The sequence below is a fragment of the Carcharhinus amblyrhynchos genome, chromosome 30, assembly GCF_965287045.1.
Source record: "Carcharhinus amblyrhynchos chromosome 30, sCarAmb.v2.hapA, whole genome shotgun sequence".
Lineage (NCBI taxonomy): Eukaryota > Metazoa > Chordata > Chondrichthyes > Carcharhiniformes > Carcharhinidae > Carcharhinus > Carcharhinus amblyrhynchos.
In genome coordinates, this window is record NC_137353.1 from 2,277,270 (window position 1) to 2,302,720 (window position 25,451).

Below are 25,451 nucleotides of genomic sequence, written 5' to 3' on the forward strand. Positions count from 1 at the left end.
GAAACCTAGAATCGCTCCTTCAGGTTCTAACCCCGAGTTCCAGCAGCCTGTATCCATTCGATGTATTGCTTTTTAGAAAAAGCCTTTGTGTGAGCTCGCTCAGAAAGAGAGTCTCGAATTCTGGAAAGGATCAGGCCACTGATTTAAAAAAAACATTAATTTTGTGGTCCCAGAATACATTTGAGTTACCTGGAATCTGCAGCACGGAAGCAGGCCATTTGGCCCACCTGGGTCTCTGCTAGCATTACATGAGCACTCTCCTGCTCCACATGAACCTTCTCCCACTCCTCTCCTCTCCTCTCCGCCCTCTGTAATATTTATCCCACTTGACCATGAGTTCTCCATAATGATTGTGGGAATGGGGGCAGTCACTGTCCCCACCTGAAGGAGTCGGAGGTGGGGGCGCGGGGTGTGGTGGTGTGTGGAATGGGGACGGGGACCTTGGTCACCACATCTACTTCCCACCCCCTCCCTGTCGCTCGACCTCACTCCTGGACGCTATGATGTGACGTTCTGTGGAAACCCAAACTCAGAGGGTGGAAGGAAAAGAGAATTCAAACTGTCAGCTCCGAGCTCAGAGACTGGATGCCAGTAGCTGAGAAGCTGGGCACATTGTTAAAATGCAGCATTATTCTCTGGGATGCGTGCATTTTATAGAAATGTGACTTGTACAGTGCTGGCCCTGGGTAGTTTCAATAGCACTTGTGACATGGACCTCCCATGCTCCTTGCAATGCTGTCCCTGCAGCACACACTCTCAACAAGGACTTCATTTATCGTAAAGGTGATTGATTCATGTTTTAGGAGTGACGGTAATCAGCAGTGTTTTATAATATTTACTCTGCCCTATCTTTCATACGGATAACTCTCAGCCTTTTAGTAAAGATTAAGTGTTGGAGTTTGGTCCTACGCTTGATCGAAGTCGCTGAGGTTTCATTTGAAGTAATTTTTAAAAACACCACCTTGGCCTTTTGGCTCAGATCGAGTCCAGGAGTGGGTGAAATGCCCCATCCTATCAGCGTGGATCTTGTTGATCGAGCCCGAGACAGGAGAAGTGGGGCCTGTTTCATCAGCGTGGATCTGTGATGTCTCTCTTGGAGGGACTTTGGGCCAAATTTGGATTTTTGATTGGAAATAAATAGAAAAAAGCCATTTACAGAATCATACGATTTCTAACAGACACGCCTGGGTTATATTTCAATTCTTTCCGATGGTGATGGTCATTAACAATCAGGGTGTTCAGAATTTCAGCTATTGGGTAATAAGGTCTCTGTACGCTCAGATCCAGTGACTTTCAATCAAGTAAAACGCTACCATCACAGATCTTAACTTCAATAAAATCCCATTCACTGACTCCACTCCGCCCCCCCCACTCCCCCTCACATTGTTTGTTGACCAACATTGGCTCTGGATTAAGCAATGCCTCATCCTTGTTTTAAATCTCTGTGGCCTCACACCTCCATATTTCTGTAATCTCCTCCAGTCCTACAACCACCTCAGATCTCTGCAACCCTCCCACGTCCCCGATTTGAATCGCTCGAGCATTGGCAGCCGTGCCCTCAGTCACCGAGGGCCGAGAGAGGACAGCATGTTCTCAGGTTACTGTGTCCTGGTTTTGGAATGAGTAATAACAGTGCAGAAACCCCAATCCCCTCTCCCTACACCTCTCTACCTCGATATCCCTCCTTTAGGAGACCCTCTGAAGCTTTTGGTAATCTGATATCTCCTCATGTGGCTGGAAATCAGGCTTTGTTTGGTAGTTCTCTGGTGAAGCACTTTGGGAGGTTCGGGTACACCTCTGCATTGGAGGTGCTGTCTAAATCCACAGTATGGAGATGCTGGTGTTGGATTGGGATAAACACGGTAAGAAGTTGTGTTGTGAGACTTCTTACTAAATTCTGTGTCACACCAGAGCTATGACTTTTTATTCCCAACTTTTTCACAAACATCCCTCAACTTAATTTCTGGCTGAAGTACACAGAACTGTGATATCCTGACTCCTTTCACAGTCTGCACCAGCCCCCAACACCCCCACATGTGAGAAAGCATGTGTAAGCCTATTCTACACAATGGGATCGGAGCCCATCCTTTGAGTGGATAAAGTCCAGTGAATGTTCCTAACTCTGCCTCCTATTCAGCAAGCTTTTCATGGAATATTCCCACAGCTTTCCCAAATAAGGTTGTTGTGAAGCGTGGGATCTGCTCTACACAGAGTAAGGCAATGGTTGATCGAAGCTTGATCTCCAGGCAGAGTTAGGGACACTGCAGTTAGACCAGGGGGGGTGGGGAGATTGGTGTTTCTGTACTGTTATTACTCATTCCAAAACCAGGACACAGTAACCTGAGAACACACTGTCCAGTGTGTTCCCGGGAATAGCCACAGAAGCAGGAGCCGCTTCAGGGGAGGCTGGAAGAAAATATTTTGTTTTTCACTGAAAGCTACTTTTATTTTTCGATGCTTGTGTGGAGATGGGAATTTGGACACGGGAGTTGCTGGAAATTTCCCCTCGGATTTTTTCCAATCCACCCACATCGCCCCCGCCACAACAGACATGTCAGCAGAGATTCTACACAGACCACAAGAGGGGTGGATGCTGGTCCTCCACAGCAGAGGAGGGAAAAGCCCAAATCATTCGCAAAACACAAAGGGCTCAAATCAGGAGCCAGTGAAGGTGGGATTGACGTTAGAGTTTGCGTTTGTTGTGGTCTGGAGGCTCTGCGATTGAATTTCTGTTTGCCATTAAAATGTTAATGGAAAGCATCTTGTTCCTTTGATTTAGATTAACCTTGCTACATCCCCTGCAACTGCTCAGTTGATCAGTCGAGCTCAAAGTGTTAACTCTGCAGCTGCCACAGGCATTGCTCAGCAGGCAGTTCTGTTGGGGAACTCCACAAACCCAGCACTAACCGCCAGCCAGGCACAGATGTACCTTCGGGCTCAGATGGTAAGCAGTGACATGGTACAAACTTTAAGAAGCATTGTGTATTTGTAATAGTTTAAAACACATCATCTTCATGGACGGCACATGTGGTTGCAGGATAAGTGGTGATTAATCACCTCCTAATGACACCAGGTCAATCCCTTTGAAGATTAACTTGGCAACCTAGAATTCAAATGTTATCTCTAACCTTTGATCCTTTATGGCCCTGTGCAGGGAGTCCATTAATATTCTCCCCAATTATATTCCAGCTTGAACATTTTTACTTTGTCGAGCGTGCTACTGAGAGATTTCTCAGGGAAGCAAGTCCCTAATTTGAGCTGAAGGTTCATTTGGGATTTTCAGCAATCTATCCCCGAGACAGACTGGGGTCTGCCCAACCGTTAATTCACCCTCTTTACCAAAGAAGGTGCGTTGTTTACCATGGCTAAACCGCCTAATTTACTGAGTTAATGGGAAATCTCGGGCCGTTTATATATCAACCCTAGCCTGAGGGTCAATCCTAATGAGGTGTTCCAGGAATCTCTGGCTTCCTTCAAAATAATGTAAAAATGACGTGCCTAAACTGCCAACAATCTGCTGCCCAGCGCAAACTCCACTTGAAGTAAAGTAGATACTCCACTCCTTCTACCCCCACACCCCCGCCCCATCCCCAGGACCCCCTTTACACCGCCCCCCCCCCCCCCGCCCTCATTGCTGAGTATGTATCACCATCCAGCACCTCCCCAGAGTGGCCGTTATTTGGGTGGGAGCCTTGCTGTGTTTAGAATGTCGGAAGTTGTCTCGAGGCCCGCACCTCCCCTCACTAAAGCTCGACATTCATTTCCAGCACGGGTCCCTCAATCAGTTGATTATTATCTTCCCCAATATTGGAACATTCCGGTTGACTGGAGATCCCCCTGTCCCAGCTCAGCTTTTGGACTGGGATTTGGATGTAGGATGTTTCTGGGTCTGTATGCTTCAGTAGCCGCTGGCTGTGATCTCCACGCTGAACATATTGAGTGACCGTGGGAAAGCCCACCACAGCACAGTGAGCAGAAGCTGCCATCCACACCCTGATGTCGGGCACCACATACGACCCACTCGACAGAACTGTCCTGTTTTGATGCCAGCTCTTCCACAGGCTGCCCTGCACTCACACCCGGTGTTGGGAAGTGGAGTGGGAGCAGGGGCACATGAGGGGCACTTACCGGGGCGATGCAGGTGAGTGGATGTGAAGACACATTTGCCACCAGGTAGTTACCCCCTGAACCCCCACTCCGTATCCTAACCCAGCCTATTGAAGACACTTCAAACCCCAATCAGACTCTGTTAAACTGTTTGAAAAGGTCTCAGTTTTCCCAAGACCATGGTTCTGTCCAGATGGTTATAATTTATGATTAATAGTATTCCAGTGGTGTTGGTCAGTTTGGAATGTGTAAGAATCAGTGAGTGTGTTGAAACTGCTGATGTATTTTTGGGTTGGGGCCCAGTTGAATGTTGCGTTGCTCAGATCTCGGCTCCAATAACCCGCATGGCTCTGTGTTTGTTTTCTGTTGCTGCCAATGACATCATTGCATTGGGGACATCTTCCAGTTCCTGGTCTTTCCAACTGCTGATCCACCCTCGAGACTCTTTATAACTCCTGAAACTGAATGTTTCCTGACTAATGAGAGGAAAGTATCCTCTCCAACTGACTTCACGCTAAGATGAAAAGGCAGTCTGCGTTTTTTTTTCTCTCCAATTAGTTTAATTCCATTGGCACTATCTCTCATCATCAGCTTGTGCACCTGAATAACAATCACGCGGGTGAGGTATCGAAGGATGGTCATGTTCTAATGAGGGAATTAAACGAATCTGAGACTCCCTCAGAAGATCAGAATTGGGAAATCTGACCTTTGTCCTTTCCTTATCTCAACCACTACAGCCTGTACCATTGCTGCAATAGAACAACGGTCTAAAATTTCCAAGACTCCGATATACTCCCACCTTTGACAAGATGAACTCCCAGCCACTGCCTCCATCCCCAGCCAGACCCGCCTGGCTCATTGTCTTTCCAGAATCTCAGAGCCACACCCAACACACCTCACTGGGGGGAATGTAAACTGAATAGGCCAAAATTAGAATCAAAGAATGGATGCTGAACAAAAGACAGCCATTGGCTCACCCTCATCATGTCTATTCTCTGCAAGAACAATCAACATAACTGTAAACACTGCCTCCGCTGTGCGGCCCACTGCCTCGAGTACGCCCACGCCGCCTCGAGTCCACGCCCAGCCCAGACTCTAAACACGCGTTGAGTCTTTTAAAAATAAAACAAAGTTTCTCCTTGTCTCCAGTCCTTCTTTTGCCGGTTATCTTAAATCTGTGCCCTCCTGTTTTTGAAGCTTCCATCAATGGGAACTGTTTCTCCCGCTCTCCCTCCTCCAGACCCCTCGTGAATTTGAACAGCTCCATAAATCTCTCAATCTTCCCTTCTCCAATGAGACAGATGGGAGAGGCTGGGACTATCAGGAAGGTGGCTTAATGTTCCCGAGGCCCTCCATTCGGATATTGGATATTAGCTGCTGAATAATGAGACTTCCTTATGATGAGCGATGGTTCCTCTCAATTCTTATTTGCCACCACAACTCCACTAGAATTCTCTTAAACCTCACTCAGTGCGTTGATACTGATCCCAGTAAAAGGACGGTTAAAGTCACAACCCACTTCACATGCACTATTAATCTGTGCGTCGTTTGGTGACATCTCCCCATTTGCTGGCACTGGTTACACTGGGAAGGGAGTGAGGTGCTAATGTCGAGTAGATAGATTTGGGGTCCCTTGGGTAATGAGAGAGAAAATGGTTCATGATACCCATGTGCCTGTGCTCTAGTGTGTGCCTGTTTGGATACTAGTTAATAAAGTGTCAGTCCCAAACACTCCCAACCTCCAATTACTCTCAGAGTCACACAGATCAGAACCAGGGGTCACTTTGTGTGAGTTGGCTTCTGTAGTAGCATCACAGCATAGTACTTGTAACATAGTGCCACAGTTTGGCACGAAGCCATGTGAGGAGACCGACGCCCACAAGCTTGGCCAAGGAAGTAGGTTTTAAGGAATGCCTTGAGGGAAAGAAAGGTGAAGAGATGTAAGGAGGGGATTTCAGAGCTCAGGGCCTCAGCAGGGGTAGACCAGCCAGTTGTGGAGTGACTAGAATCTGGATGCTCAAGAGGCCAGAATTTGACGTGTGTGGAGATCTCGTGGGTTGTGAGGCTGCAGATGGAAGAACAGAAAAACTGAAACCAAGGCCTGGGTGAAGGTTTCCCTAGTGGATGACTTGAGACAGGAGTCGGGGCTGTGAATGTTACAGAAAGGGACGGAGACGGTCTGAGTGATAGCATGGGTATTTGGCCAGAAACTCATCTCGGGGTCAAATATGACACCGATGTTGCGAACTACATCCCAGAGACAGGACCTGCAGATTAACAAGTCACTTCATTGAGGAAAGAAGCTGAGAAATTAAATTGTCAGAAAGAGAGAAAGCAGATGTGCTACTAAAGTAGTTCACTAAATTTAATTCCCCGTCACACCACCTCCAACTCGACTCAAAATATTCTGAAAACATCACACTCTGCACCAATGAGAGTCGCGTCATTTACTGAGAATTAAAACAGCTGATTAATGAATATCTGGCTGATATTCTGAGTCTGTGAAGTTTTGCACCATCTGTACTTCCTCAGACAGTCTGGAATCAGCAGCAGTTGTTAAGGCCAGCCCCTGGTTTGACTGTCCGTGGTTCTCCCCACACAATGCTCTGATGTCCCCTGTTACAGCTAACTGCTGGAATTCCACTTGGTCTCCTCCAGCCAGCACCTTGATTGGTTTATTTCAAAGGCTTGTGCTTCTGTGTTGCTTTTTATAATTTGTGCTGAGGGAGGTGGATGGAACCTCTCTGAAACAATCGATTCAAACCCCAGCCCCTACTCTTTAAACAAACCCATCCCCGGGTAGTTTCACTTTCTGTTAGCTGATCCCATTGGGAACTCGTGTGGAGGAAGGTTTGCATGTTCACGTGCCAGCGTGTGCACACACCTGTGTACACATCACACACATGCGTGTGTATGCAGAGCACTGACCCGGCCTCCCATAATTAGACAAACGGCCATCGTTCGGTGACCAGGCTCTCCCCATGATAACAAGTCACTCAGTTGAGAGTCCGTCACACCATTGCGACAATTCTTCAACCTGAGTTTAGTATCTTCAGTGAAGAGTGAAGATGATGGGATCAGGGAGGGAGAGGGTTCGTTGTGTGGGTACTTATCCAAATACTGAGAAGTTTCTTTTATCAACTCGATTCAGCTTCCCGGAGCAGCAGGTACCATCCACCTCCTCTCCAGTTCAGCTAGGTGTGTACCCTGTTGTCTCCGAGGTAAGATCGTGTTAGCCATCTGACAAACTCTGTTCTTTTCTGCCCAAGGCACCTTGTGGTAAGGTAAAAGGCAACACATTTCATGTAATTTTCAGGCACAGCAAAGTAACCTTGTGCAAGTAGCTAGGACCCTAGGACGTGCTGTTCCTTTGTCCCCTCAGCTCATTTTCACGCCCACTGCCACAGTCGCTGCTGTACAGCCCGAGGTCACCGTCTCTCCAGCGAACCAGCCATCAGCCGCTGCACAGGTTAGTTCAAACGCTCTCGCTCGGTTCTGTTTAAAGTGGGTTCTGGAATTGAGGATAAACCTGCCTCAAACCTGGAACTGTGATCCGATTGACAAAAATAGTGAATACCACCCACCCACCCCTCCTGCCCCGGGACTGCCCAGAACATTTTAAAATGATTTGTTCATGTGAATTTGAATCATGTGAATGATTCTGCAAAGGCTGCATTTTATTGGCCTCTGCCTCCAAGCGATTGTTTTACTATTTGTCTGAGCCCCCCACTGTCCCCCGGCTCGGTGAGTAACACACACTCACCCCTCAATCAGAAGGTTTGCACTCTGTTCCGGAGATTTCTTTCTCCCTAATCCACGTTGCTCAGTCAGATGGGATGTTAATCTGAAGCCCTGTTTAGCCTCTCCGGGGGAGGGGGTGAAGTGTCATATTCCGAAGAAGGACAGTGGGTTTGGACACTGGCTCGGGGGACAATATGCAACTCATCCAAAGACGTACGGGTTAGGTGGATAGGTTATGCTAAACTAGTGTCAGGGGGACTAACTAGAGTGAATGTATGGGGATGGGGCCTGGGTGGGATTGTAGTTAGTGCAGATGTGATGGGCCGAATGGCCTGCAAGATTCTATGAACTCCTTTCATTAAAGGTTTCTACTGGGATTCTTTGACTAATCCTTATGGGCACCTTCAGTGAGATGTTTGAAATCTGTCGCTGCACTTAGTCTTTTAAATGTGCGCCTCTAAAAATGAGGTACAGTGTAGTCACATCACTGGACGAGGAATGCAGAGGCCCAGGCTAATGCCTTGAGGATACAAATGTGAGGTAATGCATTTTGGAAGGTCTAATACAGATAGGAAATATACAGTAAATGGCAGAACCCTTAAGAGTATTGATAGGCAGAGGGATCTGGGTGTACAGGTACACAGGTCACTGAAAGTGGTAATACAGGTGGAGGAGGTAGTCAAGAAGGCATACAGCATGCTTACCTTCATCAACTGGGGCACTGAGTTTAAAAATTGGCAAGTCATGTTGCGGCTTTATAGAACCTTAGTTAGACCGCACTTGGAATATAGTGTTCAATTCTGGTCACCACACTACCAGAAGGATGTGGAGGCTTTGGAGAGGGTACAGGAAAGATTTACCAGGATGTTGCCTGGTATGGAGGGCATTAGCTATGAAGAGAGGTATGAGAAACTTGTTTGTTCTCACTGGAGCAACAGAGGTTGAGGGGCAAACTGATAGAAGTCTACAAGATTATGAGAGGCATGGACAGAGTGAATAGTCAGAAGCTTTTTCCCCAGGGTGAAAGAGTTAATTACTGGGGTCACAGGTTTAAAATGAGAGGGGCAAGGTTTAAAGGAGGTGTATGAGGCAAGTTTATTTTTTTTACCCGAAGGACAGTGAGTGCCTGGAACCCATTGCCAGGGGAGGTAGTGGAAGTGGATATGAGCGTGACTTTTAAGGGGTGTCTTGACAAGTACAGGAATAGGATGGGAATAGAGGGATATGGTCCCCGGAAGGATAGGGGGATTTAGTTCAGTCGGGCAGCATGGTCGGCGCAGGCTTGGAGGGCCGAAGGGCCCGTTCCTGTGCTGTAATTTTCTTTGTTCTTTGATACGGGTTCAGATCCCATCACAGTGGAATTCAAATTCAATCCATGAACTTTGTAGTTGAAAGTTAATCTCAGAAACAGTGACTGCGAAACTATCATTAATTGTCGGAAAAACCCATCTGGGTCACTAATGTCTTTTAGGGAAGGAAATCTGCCATCCTTACCCGGTCTGGCCTACACGTGACTTCAGAGCCACAGCAACGTGGTTGACTCTCAACTGTTGTAAAGGGTAGTTAGGGATGGGCAGCAGGTGCTGGTCCTGCCAGCAACACCCACATCCCGTGAATGAATTTTAAAAAAAATGTCCTTTCCTCAATTGCATTGATAAACTACCAGCTCACCTGTGGTATTTATCTGCTAGCAATCCACCCCTTTCTTAATTCCAAGATTCTGACCAGAAGCTTGGTTGTAGAGGTAGATTTTTAAGTAAGAAAGCAAGAGAGAGGGATGGCGAGACTGAGGGTGAGAATAAAGGGGTGGGGGAGGATGGACCACCACTTGTGGAACGATTTGATAAATAAGGAAAAGTTATTTAACAAAACAAAGGAGTCGGGATTCTGGATTAATGTTAACAAGAATCGAGGGCAAAGTTGGAAGAGTTTTTTTAAGCACAGATGTTAGAATAATGAACCATGAGACAGGTAATTTTGATAATGATGATTTACAAAGACAGAATATTAAAAGTTATGGGATTAGATTGCTTCAGTTGTAGAGTTAGTGCCAACACAGGGATGATGGACCAAATGGCCTCCTGGCATATCTTGCTGTGTGGTAAGTACCATGTATATAGTTGTACAATAAAATGTAACAATGCCATGTAATGCAAAAACTAGCTGTACACAGGGCGAAGATTTAATTAGGAATCTTGCTTCTTTGTGCTCTGTGATCTATGGGTTCACCTGTTAGCTATAATTAAACTCCAATTAAGCAGCTTTTAATTGGGATCTTGCTGCTAAAGGCTGCTGTATTCCTGCAGGGTGAGTGCTGTATATTCCATCACACCCCTATCTAGAGTTACTGGAGGGGCTTGGTAGGGTCTGTGCAGTCTCTGCCCTGACCTGACTGATGTAACTGGAAGATGATAATTCCTGGGTTGCTGGTGTGGTCAAAGGGGGCAGGGGTCTCTTCTTGTTAGAGATGATGGTTATCTCATGGTTATGTCATGTGACACAAACATTGCCTCTCACATCAGCCCAGATCTGTATTTTGTTTCAATCCCTATTGTCGAGGGGAGCGGAGGGTCTAAATGTCCTGGGTTCAATCCCCAGACTCTTGTTTATTTGATTCTGAAGAGGGAAGCAACATTAATGAGGCTGAAATGCCGATATACACCTGTCCCGACCTCCATCACCAACTCCTGTCAAAGGTCGCAGGAAGTAGTCTCACAAAACCAGGTTATAGTCCAACAGGTTTATTTGGTAGCTACCAAGTAATGGTCGCAGGGTTAGGCAGGGGTCACCTGCTTTATCTGGCAGGCAGAGGATGCCCCGTGAGGTGCCGCAATTCACTTGGTTTGTTTATTCCTTTCTAGCACAAAGCAGGAGATTTATTCCAGCTGCCTCGTGCTGTTATTTATCCTCTGCAGCCTCCTCCCTCAGATAATTAATCTCCCCCCATCACCACATCTTTCTATCCCTTTCTGCCTCCTGAGATTGTTAAGCTTCCCCTCACGTAGATCTCTGTTACAGCCAGTCCGTGCCCTGGTGAATTCCACATTCTCCCCAGCCTCCTGGTTAATGCTGCAATAACGGACCGACTGCATTGTGATGCTAAACTAAAGACAGCACAGAAATCGGGCTACTGTCCATCCTGGGCATCTAAATATAGCCATACCTTATATAAATACAGGGAGGACACATGCAGAGGCCTGTGGCTGTGATAGAGTCATGGCCGAGTGGATCTTTGCTGAATTCTGACGGGGGGGAGACAGTAAAAACACAAATGGACCCTGTAACAGTCAGAGATTTGATAAAACTGGAACCTTTAGGCTGTCCTGATTCCTATCGCACCACCACGCGGGACAGGTCTGCTGTGGAAAACATTTAAGATAAAGCTGGCTGTAAATTTTAACAAAACACAACCCTTGATGGAGCATTGGGTTCCTCCAGTTATCACTGCCCCGGGTGAAGACTTTGGCTGACTGCCTCGATAATCTCAAAAACCCTTCGTTTTCAAAAAAAAACACTGATCGGTGTATTTGCAGCCTGTGCTCGTTCCCACTCGTGGGCTCAAAAACTAAAGAACAAAGAAAATAACAGCACGGGAACAGGCCCTTCAGCCCTCCAAGCCTGCACCGAACATGCTGCCCCCGACTGAACTAAAACCCCCTCCCCAAGAAAGTTGTTAAAAAATGGGGTTCTGCATAAGATGGAGAGTCTGGGTCTCCTGGGACAGTCCCGTTGAGTGTGAGAGAATTGGTGGTTATCTTGCCTTTGACGGGTTTGTCATTTTCTTTTGAAGTTTGAAACATTTTGTTTGACGAAAACTTCAAATTTGATCAACTTTTTTTGTGAGTTAAAAATCGGAGTTTGATTTTCGGAATGTGATTGGTTTGAAATGAGGATTTCTTTTGGCTCTTGATCCTTTTGGTTCAGCTGCTGCGGACGGGCTGTCTAAACAGTGATTTCTGATGAATCTTCCTTTTGCAGGTGCAGAATTTAGCAATAAGAAGTCAACAGAATACAGCAGCAACCATTCAGCCCCAGCTTCAGAGCGTCACTCTGAAAGCAAGCGCCTCGGCTCCACAGCCTGCCTTTACCTCACAGCCTAAGCCTTCCGGACAAGGCCCGGTGAGCAGCAGCAAACCTGTCCAGCCTGACATCATGGCCGAAAGCGGGAAGAAGGCTGAGATTGTCAGTTCTTCCAGCACAGACACCAGGGGTGTGAGTGTAACCCATACAGCAACCCCTGTGACCACCCATCCCCTCATTACCACAGGTAAGGAGATGCCAGCAACAATCCACCTTTACGTAGCCTCTAATAAAACGTTGCTTGTCAGGAGAGATGATCAAATGGAAACTGACACTGAGTTTCGTATGGGATATTAGAATATGATTTGATTTATTATTGTCACATGTATTAGTATGCAGTGAAAAGTATTGTTTCTTGCACACTTTTTACAGACAAAACATACCGTTCATAGAGAAGGAAACAAGAGAGTGCAGAATGTAGTGTTACAGTTATAGCTACAGTGTAGAGAAAGATCAACTTAATGCGAGGTAAGTCCATTCAAAAGTCCAATAACAGCAGCAAGGAAGAAGCTGTTCTTGAGTCGGTTGGTACGTGACCTCAGACTTTTGCATCTTTTTCCCAACGGAAGAAGGTGGAAGAGAGAATGGCTGGGATGTGCACGCTCCTTAATTATGCCGGCTGCTTTGCTGAGGCAGCGGGAAGTGTAGACAGAGTCAATGGATGGAAGGCTGGTTTGCGTGATGGATTGGGCTACATTCACGACCTTTTGTAGTTCCCTATGGCTTTGGGCAGAGCAAGAGCCCATACCGAGCTGTGATACAACCTGAAAGAATGTTTTCTGTGGGGCATCTGTAAAAGTTGGTGAGAGTTGTAGCTGACATGCCAAATTTCCTTAATCTTCTGAGAAAGTAGAGGCATTGGGGGCTTTCTTAATGATAGTGTTGGCGTGGGGGGACCAGGACAGGTGATCTGGGCATCTAAAAACTTGAAGCTCTCGCCCCTTTCTGCGTCATTCCTATTGATATAGACAGGGCATGTTCTCCTCTACCCTTCCTGAAGTAGATGACCAAAGCTCCGTTGCAGATATGGGTTTTAAGGAATGTCTTACAGAAGGAAAAGCAGGTGGAGAAGTTTAGAGAGGGAATTCTGGAGCTTTGGGGCCTCTGCAGGATGATTAAAATTGGAGATGTTTAAGAGACCAGAAATGGGGGGGGGGGTGCAGAACTCAGAGTTTTGAGGAGCTCAGAGACGACAAGAGCATGGAGGGATTCGAAAACCAGGATGAGAATTTTAAAATCGAAGCTGTGCTGAGCCCAGGAGGTTAACGAACACAGGCATAAAACTGATTAGAGTGGGATTTTCAGACCTTTCCTGCCAGCAGGAATGTTCGTTTCCACCAGTGATGAGTTCCCGCTGTGGATACGCTGGTAATGGAGGGTGCGAATGATTGGAAATCCTGCCAGCTTTGGTGGGACCCTCCACTGGCAATGTGGGGCACCTCCCTGCCACTAAACCCCCACATGGGGGGGCTGGAGTGAAAACCCCATCCTTCATGGGCACAGCAGTGTTTTGAATATTAACATTACAGGAACGTGCAAGGTGGAAGTTCACCAGGAAAGAACAGTTCAGTCTCGAGGTAATAAAGGATTGGATGAACATTTAGCTAATTATAATAATGGGGTCTCAGAGTAGAGTTATAGGAATAACCTCATACATGGTTAAATGGATTGCTGGAATTGACGCTAACTTCTAAATATCACATCACCTTCCTGATTCAGCGTTTAAACTACAGGACGCCGAATGAAAAGTGGAGGCATTTTCTAGTCTATACTTTAATGGCCCATTTCCAATAAGGAAATTCTGGAAATGGACAAAGATGTCTCAGAATTCCATTTCATTCACAAATAAACAGCAGTGAGATTCCGGGAGGAATTGCAGCCTCGAGTTCCGCAAGATTCAAAAGTTCGAGCACAAACATTCAGGAAGATGCAGGAACAAATTCCACGTTCTCCCCCGCTCCCCATGGGATTGACTCCAGCCTTCTCCCTCACTCCCTACCGGAGCGAGTCCCACGTTCTCCCCTCACTCCCCGCAGGGGCGAGTCCCACGTTCTCCCCTCACTCCCTCCTTTCTGCTGATACTGAGGGCCTCCTATTCTTCTTCCCTCAGTCTTTCCCAGGAGATGCAGCCTGCTGATCCTTTCCTGATGTGTAAAGTCACACATTTCTGGGATCCTCTTTGTAAACCTTCTCTAAAACCTGTACAGTACCAGCTGGAAATGTACACCACTTCCGTGTGTGGTCTAATCAAAATATGATACAAGTTTGCAGTAAGTTCCCTCATTTTCAACTTTGTGGCACTCCATTCTGCACTCTTTCCTTCTCTATGAATGGTATGCTTTGTCTGTATTGCGTGTAAGAGACAATACTTTTCACTGTATACTAATCATGTGACAAATCAGATCAGCTCTTCACACTCTCTGGATCTAATCCTGGGAAATGGTAACTGATGCTCAGTTTGCCTCATTAACTCCAGTAACAGCTGATTTTTTTAATCCCATTTATATCTTATTTTCCAAATAATGCACGACTGCCTTATTTTTCTCTCAAAGCTGTTATCGTACACATGTGTCTAGTTTGGCACGATACTGATTGAGGGATTAAAAAGAACAGCCAGAATCTCTCTGCAGAAGAGGCCCTTCGGCCCATCGAGTCCACACCAACACATCAGAATCACCTGAGCTCCCACCTAATCCCGCCTGCCAGCACTTGGCCCATAGCCCTGAATGTTATGAGGTGCCAAGTCCTCACCCAGATAAAGGATGTGAGGCATCCCACCTCCACCCACCCTCCCAGGCAGCGCGTTCCAGACCCTCACCTCCCTCTGGGTAAAAACATTTTTCCTCACGTCCCCCTAAACTCCTGTCCCTCACCTTGAACCTGTGCCCCCTCGTGACTGACCCTTCAACTAAGGAGAACAGCTGCTCCTTATCCACTCTGTCCATGTACCTCATAATCTTGTACACCTTGGGCGGCACGGTAGCACAGTGGGTTAGCACTGCTGCTTCACAGCTCCAGGGATCTGGGTTCGATTCCCGGCTCGGGTCACTGCCTGTGTGGAGTTTGCACATTCTCCCCGTGTCTGCGTGGGTTTTCTCCGGGTGCTCCAGTTTCCTAGCCCAAAGATGTGCGGGTTAGGTTGATTGGCCAGGCTAAAATTGCCCCTTAATGTACTAGGTTGCTTAGGTTAGAGGGATTTGCGGGTAAATGTGTAGGGATATGGAGGTAGGGCCTGGGTGGGATTGCGGTCGGTGCAGACTCGATGGGCCGAAGGACCTCTTTCTGCACTGTAGGGTTCTATCATTCTACCTCAATCAGATCACCCTCCAGCCTTCTCTGCTCCAGTGAAGATAAGTAAGGAGTCTCACAACACCAGGTTAAAGTCCAACAGGTTTATTTGGTAGTAAACACCACTAGCTTTTGGAACACTGTTCCTTCATCAGGTGAGTGGGGAATTCTGATCACAAACAGGGCATATAAAGTTACACACACAATACTGATTACCACTCACCTGACGAAGGCACAGCGCTCCGAAAGCTAGTGGCGTTTTACTACCAAATAAACCTGTTGGACTTTAACCTGGTTTTGTGAGACTTCTTACTGTGTTTACCCCAGTCTCCACACCAGTGAAGCCTATCCAAACCTCTCTTTGTAACTTAAATGTAACTTCCATCCTAGGCAGATCTTGGTGAATCACTTCTGCGTCCCCTTCAGAGAGAACTGTTCCCCCCCCCCCACCCCACCCCCCCTCGTCCACGCCCCAACACCCCAGACCCCACCTGCTCGTTGAGATGGTGCAAAAGGGGCCTTCTGTGTCTTCCTGAACCTTGGGTCTTGGTTTAGTGTCAGATGAAGACAGCGCGTTGGGCAGTGCTGCACTCCGTCCCTCGGTGCTGCATTGGTGTGTTAGTCTGGAGTATGAGCTCCGATGTGGGACTGGGATCCACAGCCCACTGACCCCTCGGTGAGAGCATTAGCAACCGGCTTGTTCGGGGATTAGTATTCATTGTTCTGTAACAAGGCCAGAATACTTGACACTGATTTGCTGTTAAATATTTGTGGAGTTGCTGGTATTTTGTTTTAAGTTGCTGTCTGTGAAAGGATGTGATATTTGTCCTTTGAATTGAAGCCCTGGGTCTTTGTTGTTGCGAGCTGAACTATTTGCTGTGCTGGGGGGGACAGAGCAGTGATTTCTGGGGGGGGGACAGAGCGGGCGGGCAGGCAGCCACTCTCTGATTCCAGGCGGTGATTTCTCCGAAAGGCCTGAGCAGCTGAAACAACAAAGGCGGCAGTGTCCTGACCTGCCACTGAAACAGGGCCAGCTGCAGTGTGCTTGAGAGAGACTCGCTCTGTCAGCTCAACCCTAACCGCCAGGGTTCATATTTATCTCCGTTAACCCTGTCAGTGCCAGGGAAAGGGGGTCAAACCGGCTTGTGAGGCCGGAGACTCCGGAATGGCCAGGGATCGATGACGGAGCAGCTACTGCAGATTGTTGGTAAATTGACGCCTCGTATCGGTGCTCTCCGATCCTGGGAGGCCTCTTGCCCGTCTCCCCCGTCAAGTTAAAGGGCTTGTCTCCGGATATTGGAAATACAAACTAGAATCTATCTTTGGTGTCAGAACTGCTATAAAAACAAGCAGTGGTAATCCCCCTGCTGCACTCCTTGCTTCTGTAACCACTGAGAAAATCTTTGGAAGCAACTCGGGAATGCTGTGGCTAGCTTTAACACCTCGTTTTTCCCTCCGTGACATCAGATCTGGGGTGGGAGGCAGAGGGGGGGGGGTCTGTTTCTCTGTACGCACCAGTCCATCGTCTTGGGCTGAGCCAATCTCAATGTCCTGTTTGAAGCTGAACTTGTAACCATCTTCTCCGTCTCCTCACACCTTCACCATCGCTGCTCTCTACAGCTGCTGCTGAAGCCCTCAGTAAGCCCCAGGTGTGACCACCCATCACTCTCTGGGACCTGTCTCCCTTCTCTCCATCTGAGACCATCGGGAATCCTGTGGCCCCTCTCCCAGGTCATGTCCCCTTCAGTGCCATGTGCTCACTGATCCCCGTTCGCGCTTAGTTAAACAATACCTCGATTTTTAAAATTGTACTTCTGTTCTCTTCCTCCTTGATCCTGCAACCTACCCCCACCCAACAACCCTCCAAGAACTCTGCATTTCTCTAACGATGGTGATAGAACGAGTGGGTGTGAAGATGGATGTCATGTTGCTGCCCTGGGGAAGGGACATGTTCTTCTGGAGTTGTGTCTGAGGCACATTGTTGGGGGCTGAGTTTGACCAGCTTCACCCACATCCGAGCCTCTTTAGATTCTGAAAGGAGAAACGTTTTGTTTCCTGACTCTGATGTTCCTCAGTGTAGGAATTACACACAAATCCTTGCTGTTCTAGCTGGGCTTAGCAAGCTGCCAGGCCACACTGGCCAGCTGCTTGATGCCCATGTTGGTGTCTGTCCATTTCCAGTTGCTGTGGGAAATCTGCAAGAGGCAGTAATACCTCTAGAGGCTGCGCTGTAAGGCCGGGGGGGGTGAGCTCTGCTCTGTAAGACCGGGGGGGGGTGAGCTCTGCTGCATTGTAAGGCCGGGGGGGGTGAGCTCTGCTGCTCTGTAAGGCCGGGGGGGGTGAGCTCTGCTGCAGACTCAGCTGAGCTTTGGCTGTTTATGCGGCACTGTGAACAGGTTGCGTTTTTATTCTCATACTGCAGCCCAACTGCACAGAGCTCTCTCAATATTGGACCTTGTAGTAACGGGGCACAAACTCTTCAGAGTTAACGATTCCATCTCGCGCTACAAGCACCAGGAGGGCAGAATATTACAGAGTGTTCCTATCGGATAATGGAGGGTTGATGATCCCACTGAGATCGAGGTTGATGTGAAGCATCAACACCACCAAAGCTACTCAGGCCTGTGTCTGTGCTGCAATAACTGGGATGTGGTGAATATAACTTTGAGATAACTGTGCACTAATAACTCCAGAGGTGAACAGCCTCCTTGTTATCAGCTATTCAATAGATGGCTCGTGCTTTGGGAGTTTGAGGGATATCGATTCAATCGGTTCCCAGTTAAAATCATGTGAAAAAACACCAAGTTGATGAATAGATTTCTCTCAATTCAGGAGACGAGAGGATTTGCTGAAGAAATAGTTATTGTTTGTGGGACAATATCTTCAGGTAGCAGGTTTTGTCCAAGCTCGAAACGGCTCGGTTGAGGGTTTTGGTTCTTCAGAAAGAAGGGAAGGTGAATTGAAGGGAAGCTGAGTGATACAGTGGCAGCGCTAATAACCATTCCCTGGCAGCAGAGCAGCTGTTTGAGCCTAAACTGCAGTATTCATGGGATTATCAATAATCATGTTCTTTAATCCATTGTTATGGATACAATTAAGGTGTCAACCTGGTCTCAACATTCAGCACTCTCACCTCAGAGTCAGAACGTCATGGGTTCAATCCCAACTTGGTGCAGTGGTACAGTGATGAGCATTGCTGCCTCACAGCGGCAGGGACCCAGGTACAATCCCCGGCTTGTGTCACTGTTTAGAATTATAGGAGCCCTGCAGTGCAGAATGAGGCCATTCAGCCCATCAAGTCTGCAGCGACTATAAACCCACCCAGGCTCTACCCCCGTATCTCTACATATTTACCCACTAATCCCTCTAACCGAAGCATCTCATGTCTCTAAGGGACACGTTTTAGCATGGCCAATCAACCTAACCCGCACATCTTTGGACTGTGGGAGGAAACTGGAGAACCCGGAGGAAACCCACACAGACATGAGGAGAATGTGCAAACACCACACAGACAGTGACCCAAGCCGGGAATCGAACCCAGGTCTAACCACCATGCTACCATGCCATTGTCTGTATGGAGTCTGCACATTCTCCCCATGCCTGCGTGGGTTTCCTCTGGGTACTCCAGTTTCCTCCCACAGTCCAAAAGATTTGCTGGATAGGTGCATTGGCTGTGCTAAATTTTATTCTCCCTCAGTGTACCCAAACAGGCACCCGAGTGTGGCGATTTTTCACAGTAACTTCATTGAAGTGTTGCTGTAAGCCTGCTCGTGACTAATAAAATAAACTCTAGACATCTGAACACACAAACCAGGCTGACACTCCAGAACAGCACTGTCAGAGGGAACAGGGTGCCATGCCAGAGTAGCGCCATAATGCCAATGTCACGCCACCAGAGTGCTGTGCCAGGGAGGTGTCAGACACCAGTTCCAGGGGAGCACCGTGCGGACAGGATGGAACCAGCCTGAACCTCGGGGAAAGGCCCAGCATTGTTCCCGTAGCTATCCCGGGGTACCTTTGAATCCTAATGCTTGGGCTCCGATTTCTGGTATAGCGCCCTGGCACAATGTCCAACTAGCCTGGGACCTGGGGCAGCAGCTAGCTAACCCCTGGCACTAAATGGGCATGAGTGGAGGCTGGATGAACTTCACAGGAGGAGATTTCTGAGTGTTTGAAGGAGCGTGTTAGTCGACACGGATTGTAAAAAGCAGCCTGTGCTCAGCCGATGTTACAGAATTCGAGGAATAACAGCATAAATCCTGGGAATGCAAAGGATATAACTCAACTGGGTTTTCACAGTCTTTAATTAGATGTCACACATTCGACTTTTGACAAAAATGGTGGTACTTTTGAATGAAGGGGAAATGAAACCATGTTGACAGAAAGGTGATTGGAGGGTAAAAAGTCAAAGGTAGTTTCTTGGTTTGAAAAGAAGTGGTGAGTGAGCGATCTCTTTCAGGACAGAATTCCTGAATCTCGATTGTCCTGCCACTGCTGCCACCCAGAACGGCAGATCTGGCCCTCAGCCAAATCTCCAATCATTACAGTGGGACTGGAGAATCCCAGCCGTGGACGATGACGGAGTTCTGGCCCTGGATTACTGTATACGCTGACCTGTGAATTGAAGCATCGATATTGAAATTTTCTCATGGCATCAAATTGTGGGACGTGGCAAAATGTGATGACATTTTGGAAGATTGTAGGAGGGCATCGGTGAGTAAGAGAGAGAGGCTCAGGAATGCTTCAGTGTGTGAAGTAATACACGCTGGAGACAAGAATGTGAAAGGAAATATACCTCGGATAATAAGATACTGAATGGGAAATAAAACCAGTGGGATCTTGGGTGTTCAGATACGTACATCCTTCAAAGTGGCACTGTAAATTGATAAGGCAATAAAAAGTTCAAAGGAAATACTTTCTGCTGAGTATAAAATCCAACAGCAAAGAGCTTAATCTTCAACTGACTTAATTTTGACATTTTGCAAGCTGATATAGAAGCTAGGTTTAGTGAACGCTACACAACTTTAAACAGCTCTTTGGAATGGAAGTGATACAAAGCAACGGAAAAGATGCAACTTGGATTCACTCAGGGCTATGGATTGTTGTTGAGAAAAAGGGGGGCTTGAGAAACTAAGGTTTTTGTTACTAGAATTAAGACAATTAAGGGGGTTTCCTTAAAGGGAAGTCGTGTCTGACAAATTTACTGGAGTTCTATGAGGATGTGTCTAGGGCGATGGATAGAGGAGAGCCGGTGGATGTGGTCTTTCTGGATTTTCAGAAGGCGTTTGACAAGATACCTCACAAGAGGTTATTACAGAAGGTCAGGGGGCATGGAGTTGGGGGTAGGGTGTTAGCGTGGATAGAGGACTGGTTGTCAAATAGGAGGTAGAGAGTGGGAGTCAATGGGTGCTATTCGGATTGGCGGATGGTGACTAGTGGAGTGCCCCAGGGGTTGGTGCTGGGGCCTCAGCTATTTACCATTTATATAGATGATCTGGAGGAGGGAACCGAGTGTAGGGTGTCGAAATTTGCTGATGACACCAAAATTGGTGGAAAGGCAAATTGTGCGGAGGGTGTGGAGAGTCTACAGAAGGATCTAGATAGGCTGGGCGAATGGGCCAGGAAATGGCAAATGGAATTTAATGTTGGCAAGTGCGAGGTGATCCACTTTGGTAGGAATAATGGTAGGAAGGATTATTACTTACATGGAGAAAAACTGCAGCAGGCAACGGTGCAGAGGGACCTCGGGGTCCTTGTGCATGAGTCGCAAAAACCCAGCCTGCAGGTGCAGCAGGTGGTCAGGAAGGCGAATGGGATGCTGGCCTTCATAGCGAGGGGGATTGAATATAAAAGTAGGGAGGTCTTGCTGCGGCTGTATAGGGCATTGGTGAGGCCGCAGCTGGAGTACTGTGTGCAGTTTTGGGCGCCGTACTTACGCAAGGATATTTTAGCCTTGGAGGGAGTGCAGAGGAGGTTTACTAGGCTGATGCAGGAGTTGAGGGGGTTGAGCTATGAGGAGAGGCTGAATAGATTAGGCTTGTACTCGTTAGAGTTTAGAAGAATGAGGGGAGATCTCATTGAGACGTATAAGATGATGAATGGGATGGATAGGATAGAGGTGGAGAGACTCTTCCCGCTCAGAAAGGATAGTAGGACTAGGGGGCACAGCCTCAAGATAAAGGGGGGGCAGTTTAGAACGGAGTTGAGGAGGAACTTCTTCACTCAAAGGGTGGTGAATCTCTGGAATTCTCTGCCCGTTGAAGTGGTGGAGGCTGCCTCGCTAAATATTTTTAAGACGCGGGTTGATGGGTTTTTGATAAGCGAGGGGATTAAGGGTTATGGGGAGAGGGCGGGAATGTGGAACTGAGCCGCGACAGATCAGCCATGATCTTATTGAATGGCGGGGCAGGCTCAAAGGGCTAGATGGCCTACTCCTGCTCCTATTTCTTATGTTCTTAAGGGGTACCGCAAAGGACATCCATAAGGTTGTTGAAGACTACAAACTGTCAGCTCAAAGTGGAGAAGGTCTCCTAAGAAGATTGTGCATATCCACACAGACATCAAGCTCCTACAAAGATGCAAGAAAAGCAGAATTTAGCCTGGTGTTGTGAGAATTCTTACCAAGATTATTGAAATTCATAAATTGCATCACAGCAAGTTTGATAACCAGACTGCACAGGTCTAATGACAAAGTGAGCTTGAGAAGGTTACACAAAGTCTTCACAGCAGAGAAGGTGTTTGCAGCAACATCTTACATCCAAGTAGATCCTTTCACGGACTGAAACTTTTCCAAAATGTGTAATTCGCTCAAAATTTGTCACTAGCCCGTGTGGCGTGATATTAGATGATCAAAACTTGAGTCAAAGAGGGAGGTTTTAAGGAGCATTTTCAAGGTGGAAAGATTTAGAGAGAGAATTTGAGTTGAGGATCAGGCAGCTGAAAGCACGGACTCGGATAATGGAGTGATTAAACTGGGGGGGTGCAAAAGGCCAAAATTGGAGGAGAGCCAAAATCTTGGAGGGTTGGAGAATATTCCAGAGATGGCAAGGGTCAAGGCCAGAGAAGACTTTGAATTTGAAACCTTCAGTCATGAATCATAGCACAGGATAAATAAATCCTTTCAACAGGGAACGGGATAGTTCCCATGTGGGAAGAGAACAGGAGAGGGGCACTTTGACCAGATGATTTGTATAAAATGAAACATTGATACAGACCTGATACAATACCACCAGCTCGCTGAACTTGACTAACTCGCCGTAAACCAGTGATGGGCAACATGCAGCCCATCAGGGTTCTGGGTGTGACCCACAAGGCATCTCGTTGTCTGTGTGCAGGGTTGTGACATTGGGCTGGTTTCCAATCTGTGTCATTGCTTTCTTTCCTACCGGTGAGACTGAAGTGATTCCCACATAAAACGTGGGCAGGGGAGGTGAGGTGTGTGCTGATTGCTCATAATATTGACTGTGAGAGACGTGCGCTCCCTCTGCCTCCCATCAAGCGTCAATATTTCTTTTGCTTTTACCACTTGATGACATTAATATTAATATATAAATGATGAAGCACTTTCTGTAACTCATTATGAAATATTCAGCGTGTATTGATGTATTTAATCTTATTCGTGGGGTCACGGTGAGTGAACAAGCCCAATTTCAATCTTGTGGAGGGCCTTCATGCAACCCACTCACTAGCCCAAGTTGTCCTTCACCCAGAGACCAATCTAGGACTTGCATGTCTCTGTGGGCTAGTTAAACATTGGGCAATACCCTCTATTAATGTTCCTGTGCTTGCTACTTCTATTTTAGGCATTGTATATTCAATAATTAATCCTCTTTATTCCTGGTGTTCTCTTAGTTAGTAATGGAAACCCATTCCTCTAGAACCTTATAACACCCACCCAAACTGACAGTGTGAGTGGTCCGTGTATGGTGGCAGTGGGGAGATGGAAAGCACTGTGTGGAATATTTTTACTGCTTTTTTAAGATTGAAGGCTGAGATATCAATGGACGTTGTTCTCGTGGTTGTTCAAACCTGAGAGTATTCAGTAATGATTTGCTCACTAATCGAGAGATTTCTAATAAAGATGACCTCTCTCACTAAATCCTCCAGCCTCAAGTACTCTGCACAGACAAACTGAGAATATTGGTAAAGTTTGCTTTTTGAGTTATGTGGTACGATCGTGTAATTGAATGAAACATAATCTCGCTTCAGATTAATACTCTGAACATTGATATTTAGCTTTGTAACATTCCGCAGATGATCCATTTCTAAGCTGCAGATGGTTTGAGGATTATGGTGTTTGCATTAATTCTCTGCGAATGCTGTTCCCTGATTTTTAATTTATGCCCTTCACTGTTGTGGGTATTCAGCTTTGAGCTGCGCCGAGTGCTCCCAATGAGGTGGCAATTCTTTCATTCCCATCAGACAGCTTGGCCCAAGGCTGCTGGTACCTTTTTAATCCTGAGCTGCGTGAAGAGGGAAGCAGACAATGTCTCGGTGAATTGTAAAGAGGGATTAGAGGTCTGGAGCCTGGGTTTGCGAATGATCCCTCGAAAGGGAATGAGTCGCTGTTTAAAGATACAAAACATCATTATTTAACCCTATGCCTCGGAATCAGCGGAGATGTTTTCTCCCTGGCTTGTTTCATACAGGAGAGTAATTTCATTTCTAATTGGAAAGAGAGAGGGAGCAGGTCTGCAGTGCCTGTGAACAGGATTTATTATTGTACAGGACCGTATGAAATCAGAGTCAGCTGGGCCTTTAGAATTGGTGTTGTATGATGGGTCGGCACTTCAATAGCAACACAAAAAATAATTGTGTACAAAGCTGCAGAAGGATTGTGACTTGGAGTTTTATTTGAGGCCGTGAACCTTCTCATTGAACTGAAGCGTGCTGGTGTGCGTTGCGCGTGTGTGTGTGGGGATATCCCCACGCCACAGACAAACTCATAATCCAGCCTGACCCACCAGTACCTGGGGAGTGCTGCACTGTCAGGGGTGCCGTCTTTGAGTTGTCAAGCTGAGATCCTATTTGCTCTCTGGATGTTAATGATTCCGTGGTCCTGTTTAGAGAGAGAGGAGAGATTTTTTTTTTCCCTTTGATACCCCGGCCAATATTTACCCTCAACCAGCGTCACTGAAATAGATTTTGGCTCATTGCTGTTGGTGGGAGCTTGCTGTGCACAAATTGGCTGCCGCTTTTCCCACATTACAACAGTGAGTGCACTTCAAAAGTACATTGGGGCGAGCTGAGTTTGTGAAAGGTTTGGTGCGTACGTAAGTCCTTTCCTCACTGTGTCATTCTGAGTGCAGAATGCAGTGTGCTGACAGCAGGGCTGGAAGGCCTGGCCAGTGTGAGTGGGAGCTTTCCTGCGATTTTGGATTTGTTTAGATAGCTGCTCTGCGTGTTCTGCTGCCAACAGTGTCTTGGAATTTGCTGGAGATTGTTGGGGGGGCAGGGGGATGGATCTCAGAGAGCTGAGAACCGCAGGGTGTTTGAAAGCAGAGCGACTTCTGCTTGAAGAGGTTTTATAATGTTATCCCTACATAAATAATGCATAAGCTAAATGGTTTGCACACACACTGAGATGTGGTGAGGCAGGCGGAGCTGGGGTGGGGGTGGCTCTCTGCCTCTGCACTTTATTTATAATGGGCTGTTTCTGAGCACGCTCTCAAGGCTCTCTGATCAAGTACAGGAAGCCTCCCAGGAAGTGTTCCGTCCCCAGGGCAGTGAGCTTTCAGAGAGCTTGTTAAATATTGCAGCCTCTCACACGGTGCACGCTCACTTCTGGAGAAGCTTCCTGTGAAGCAGAGAGGACAGGGGTAATATGTGAGGCCAGTGCTAATGGGGTTAATCTGGCAGGGAAGGCTGCAAAGAGAGAATTAATTCTGCCTCGAGAATAATGAGGACACAAGGTATCCCAGCCGGACTGGCTGACAATGGAACTCTTTATCTGCCTACTAACAGCAGAAGTGGTAAGTTGCTCAAATGTTTGTTGTTTCCTTCAGGAGAAAACAGCTAATTTTGTTCAGCTGTGATTTGACCGTATTCAGACCTGACTTTGAACAATTAATTAACTTCCTGGATGACTAAAGCTAGAGATATAGTTACTGCAGGAAACCCACTCTCCTTCATTCATTATAAGATCTTAATTAACCAGAGATTTTTTTAACCCTGGTGTGCATTTTTCAGAGCTGATGGGTTCTGCTACTCATTTGAACGGGATTGTGTGGGAGTAT

The 25,451-nt window shown here is 47.1% G+C and overlaps 1 protein-coding gene across 7 annotated transcripts in view; it reads left to right on the forward strand.

Moving 5' to 3' along the window:
- LOC145360327 (polyhomeotic-like protein 2) overlaps positions 1–25,451 on the forward strand; it is a 256,660-nt gene that overhangs the window by 165,024 nt on the left and 66,185 nt on the right. For 6 of the 7 annotated variants that reach the window (XM_080215518.1, XM_080215522.1, XM_080215523.1 and 3 more), the window contains 3 exons: positions 2,780–2,944; positions 7,424–7,576; positions 11,827–12,115. In XM_080215518.1, coding sequence (XP_080071644.1) covers positions 2,780–2,944; positions 7,424–7,576; positions 11,827–12,115 — 607 coding nt within the window. The remainder of the gene's footprint in view (positions 1–2,779; positions 2,945–7,423; positions 7,577–11,826; positions 12,116–25,451) is intronic. The other variant, XM_080215524.1, reaches the window with a different exon arrangement.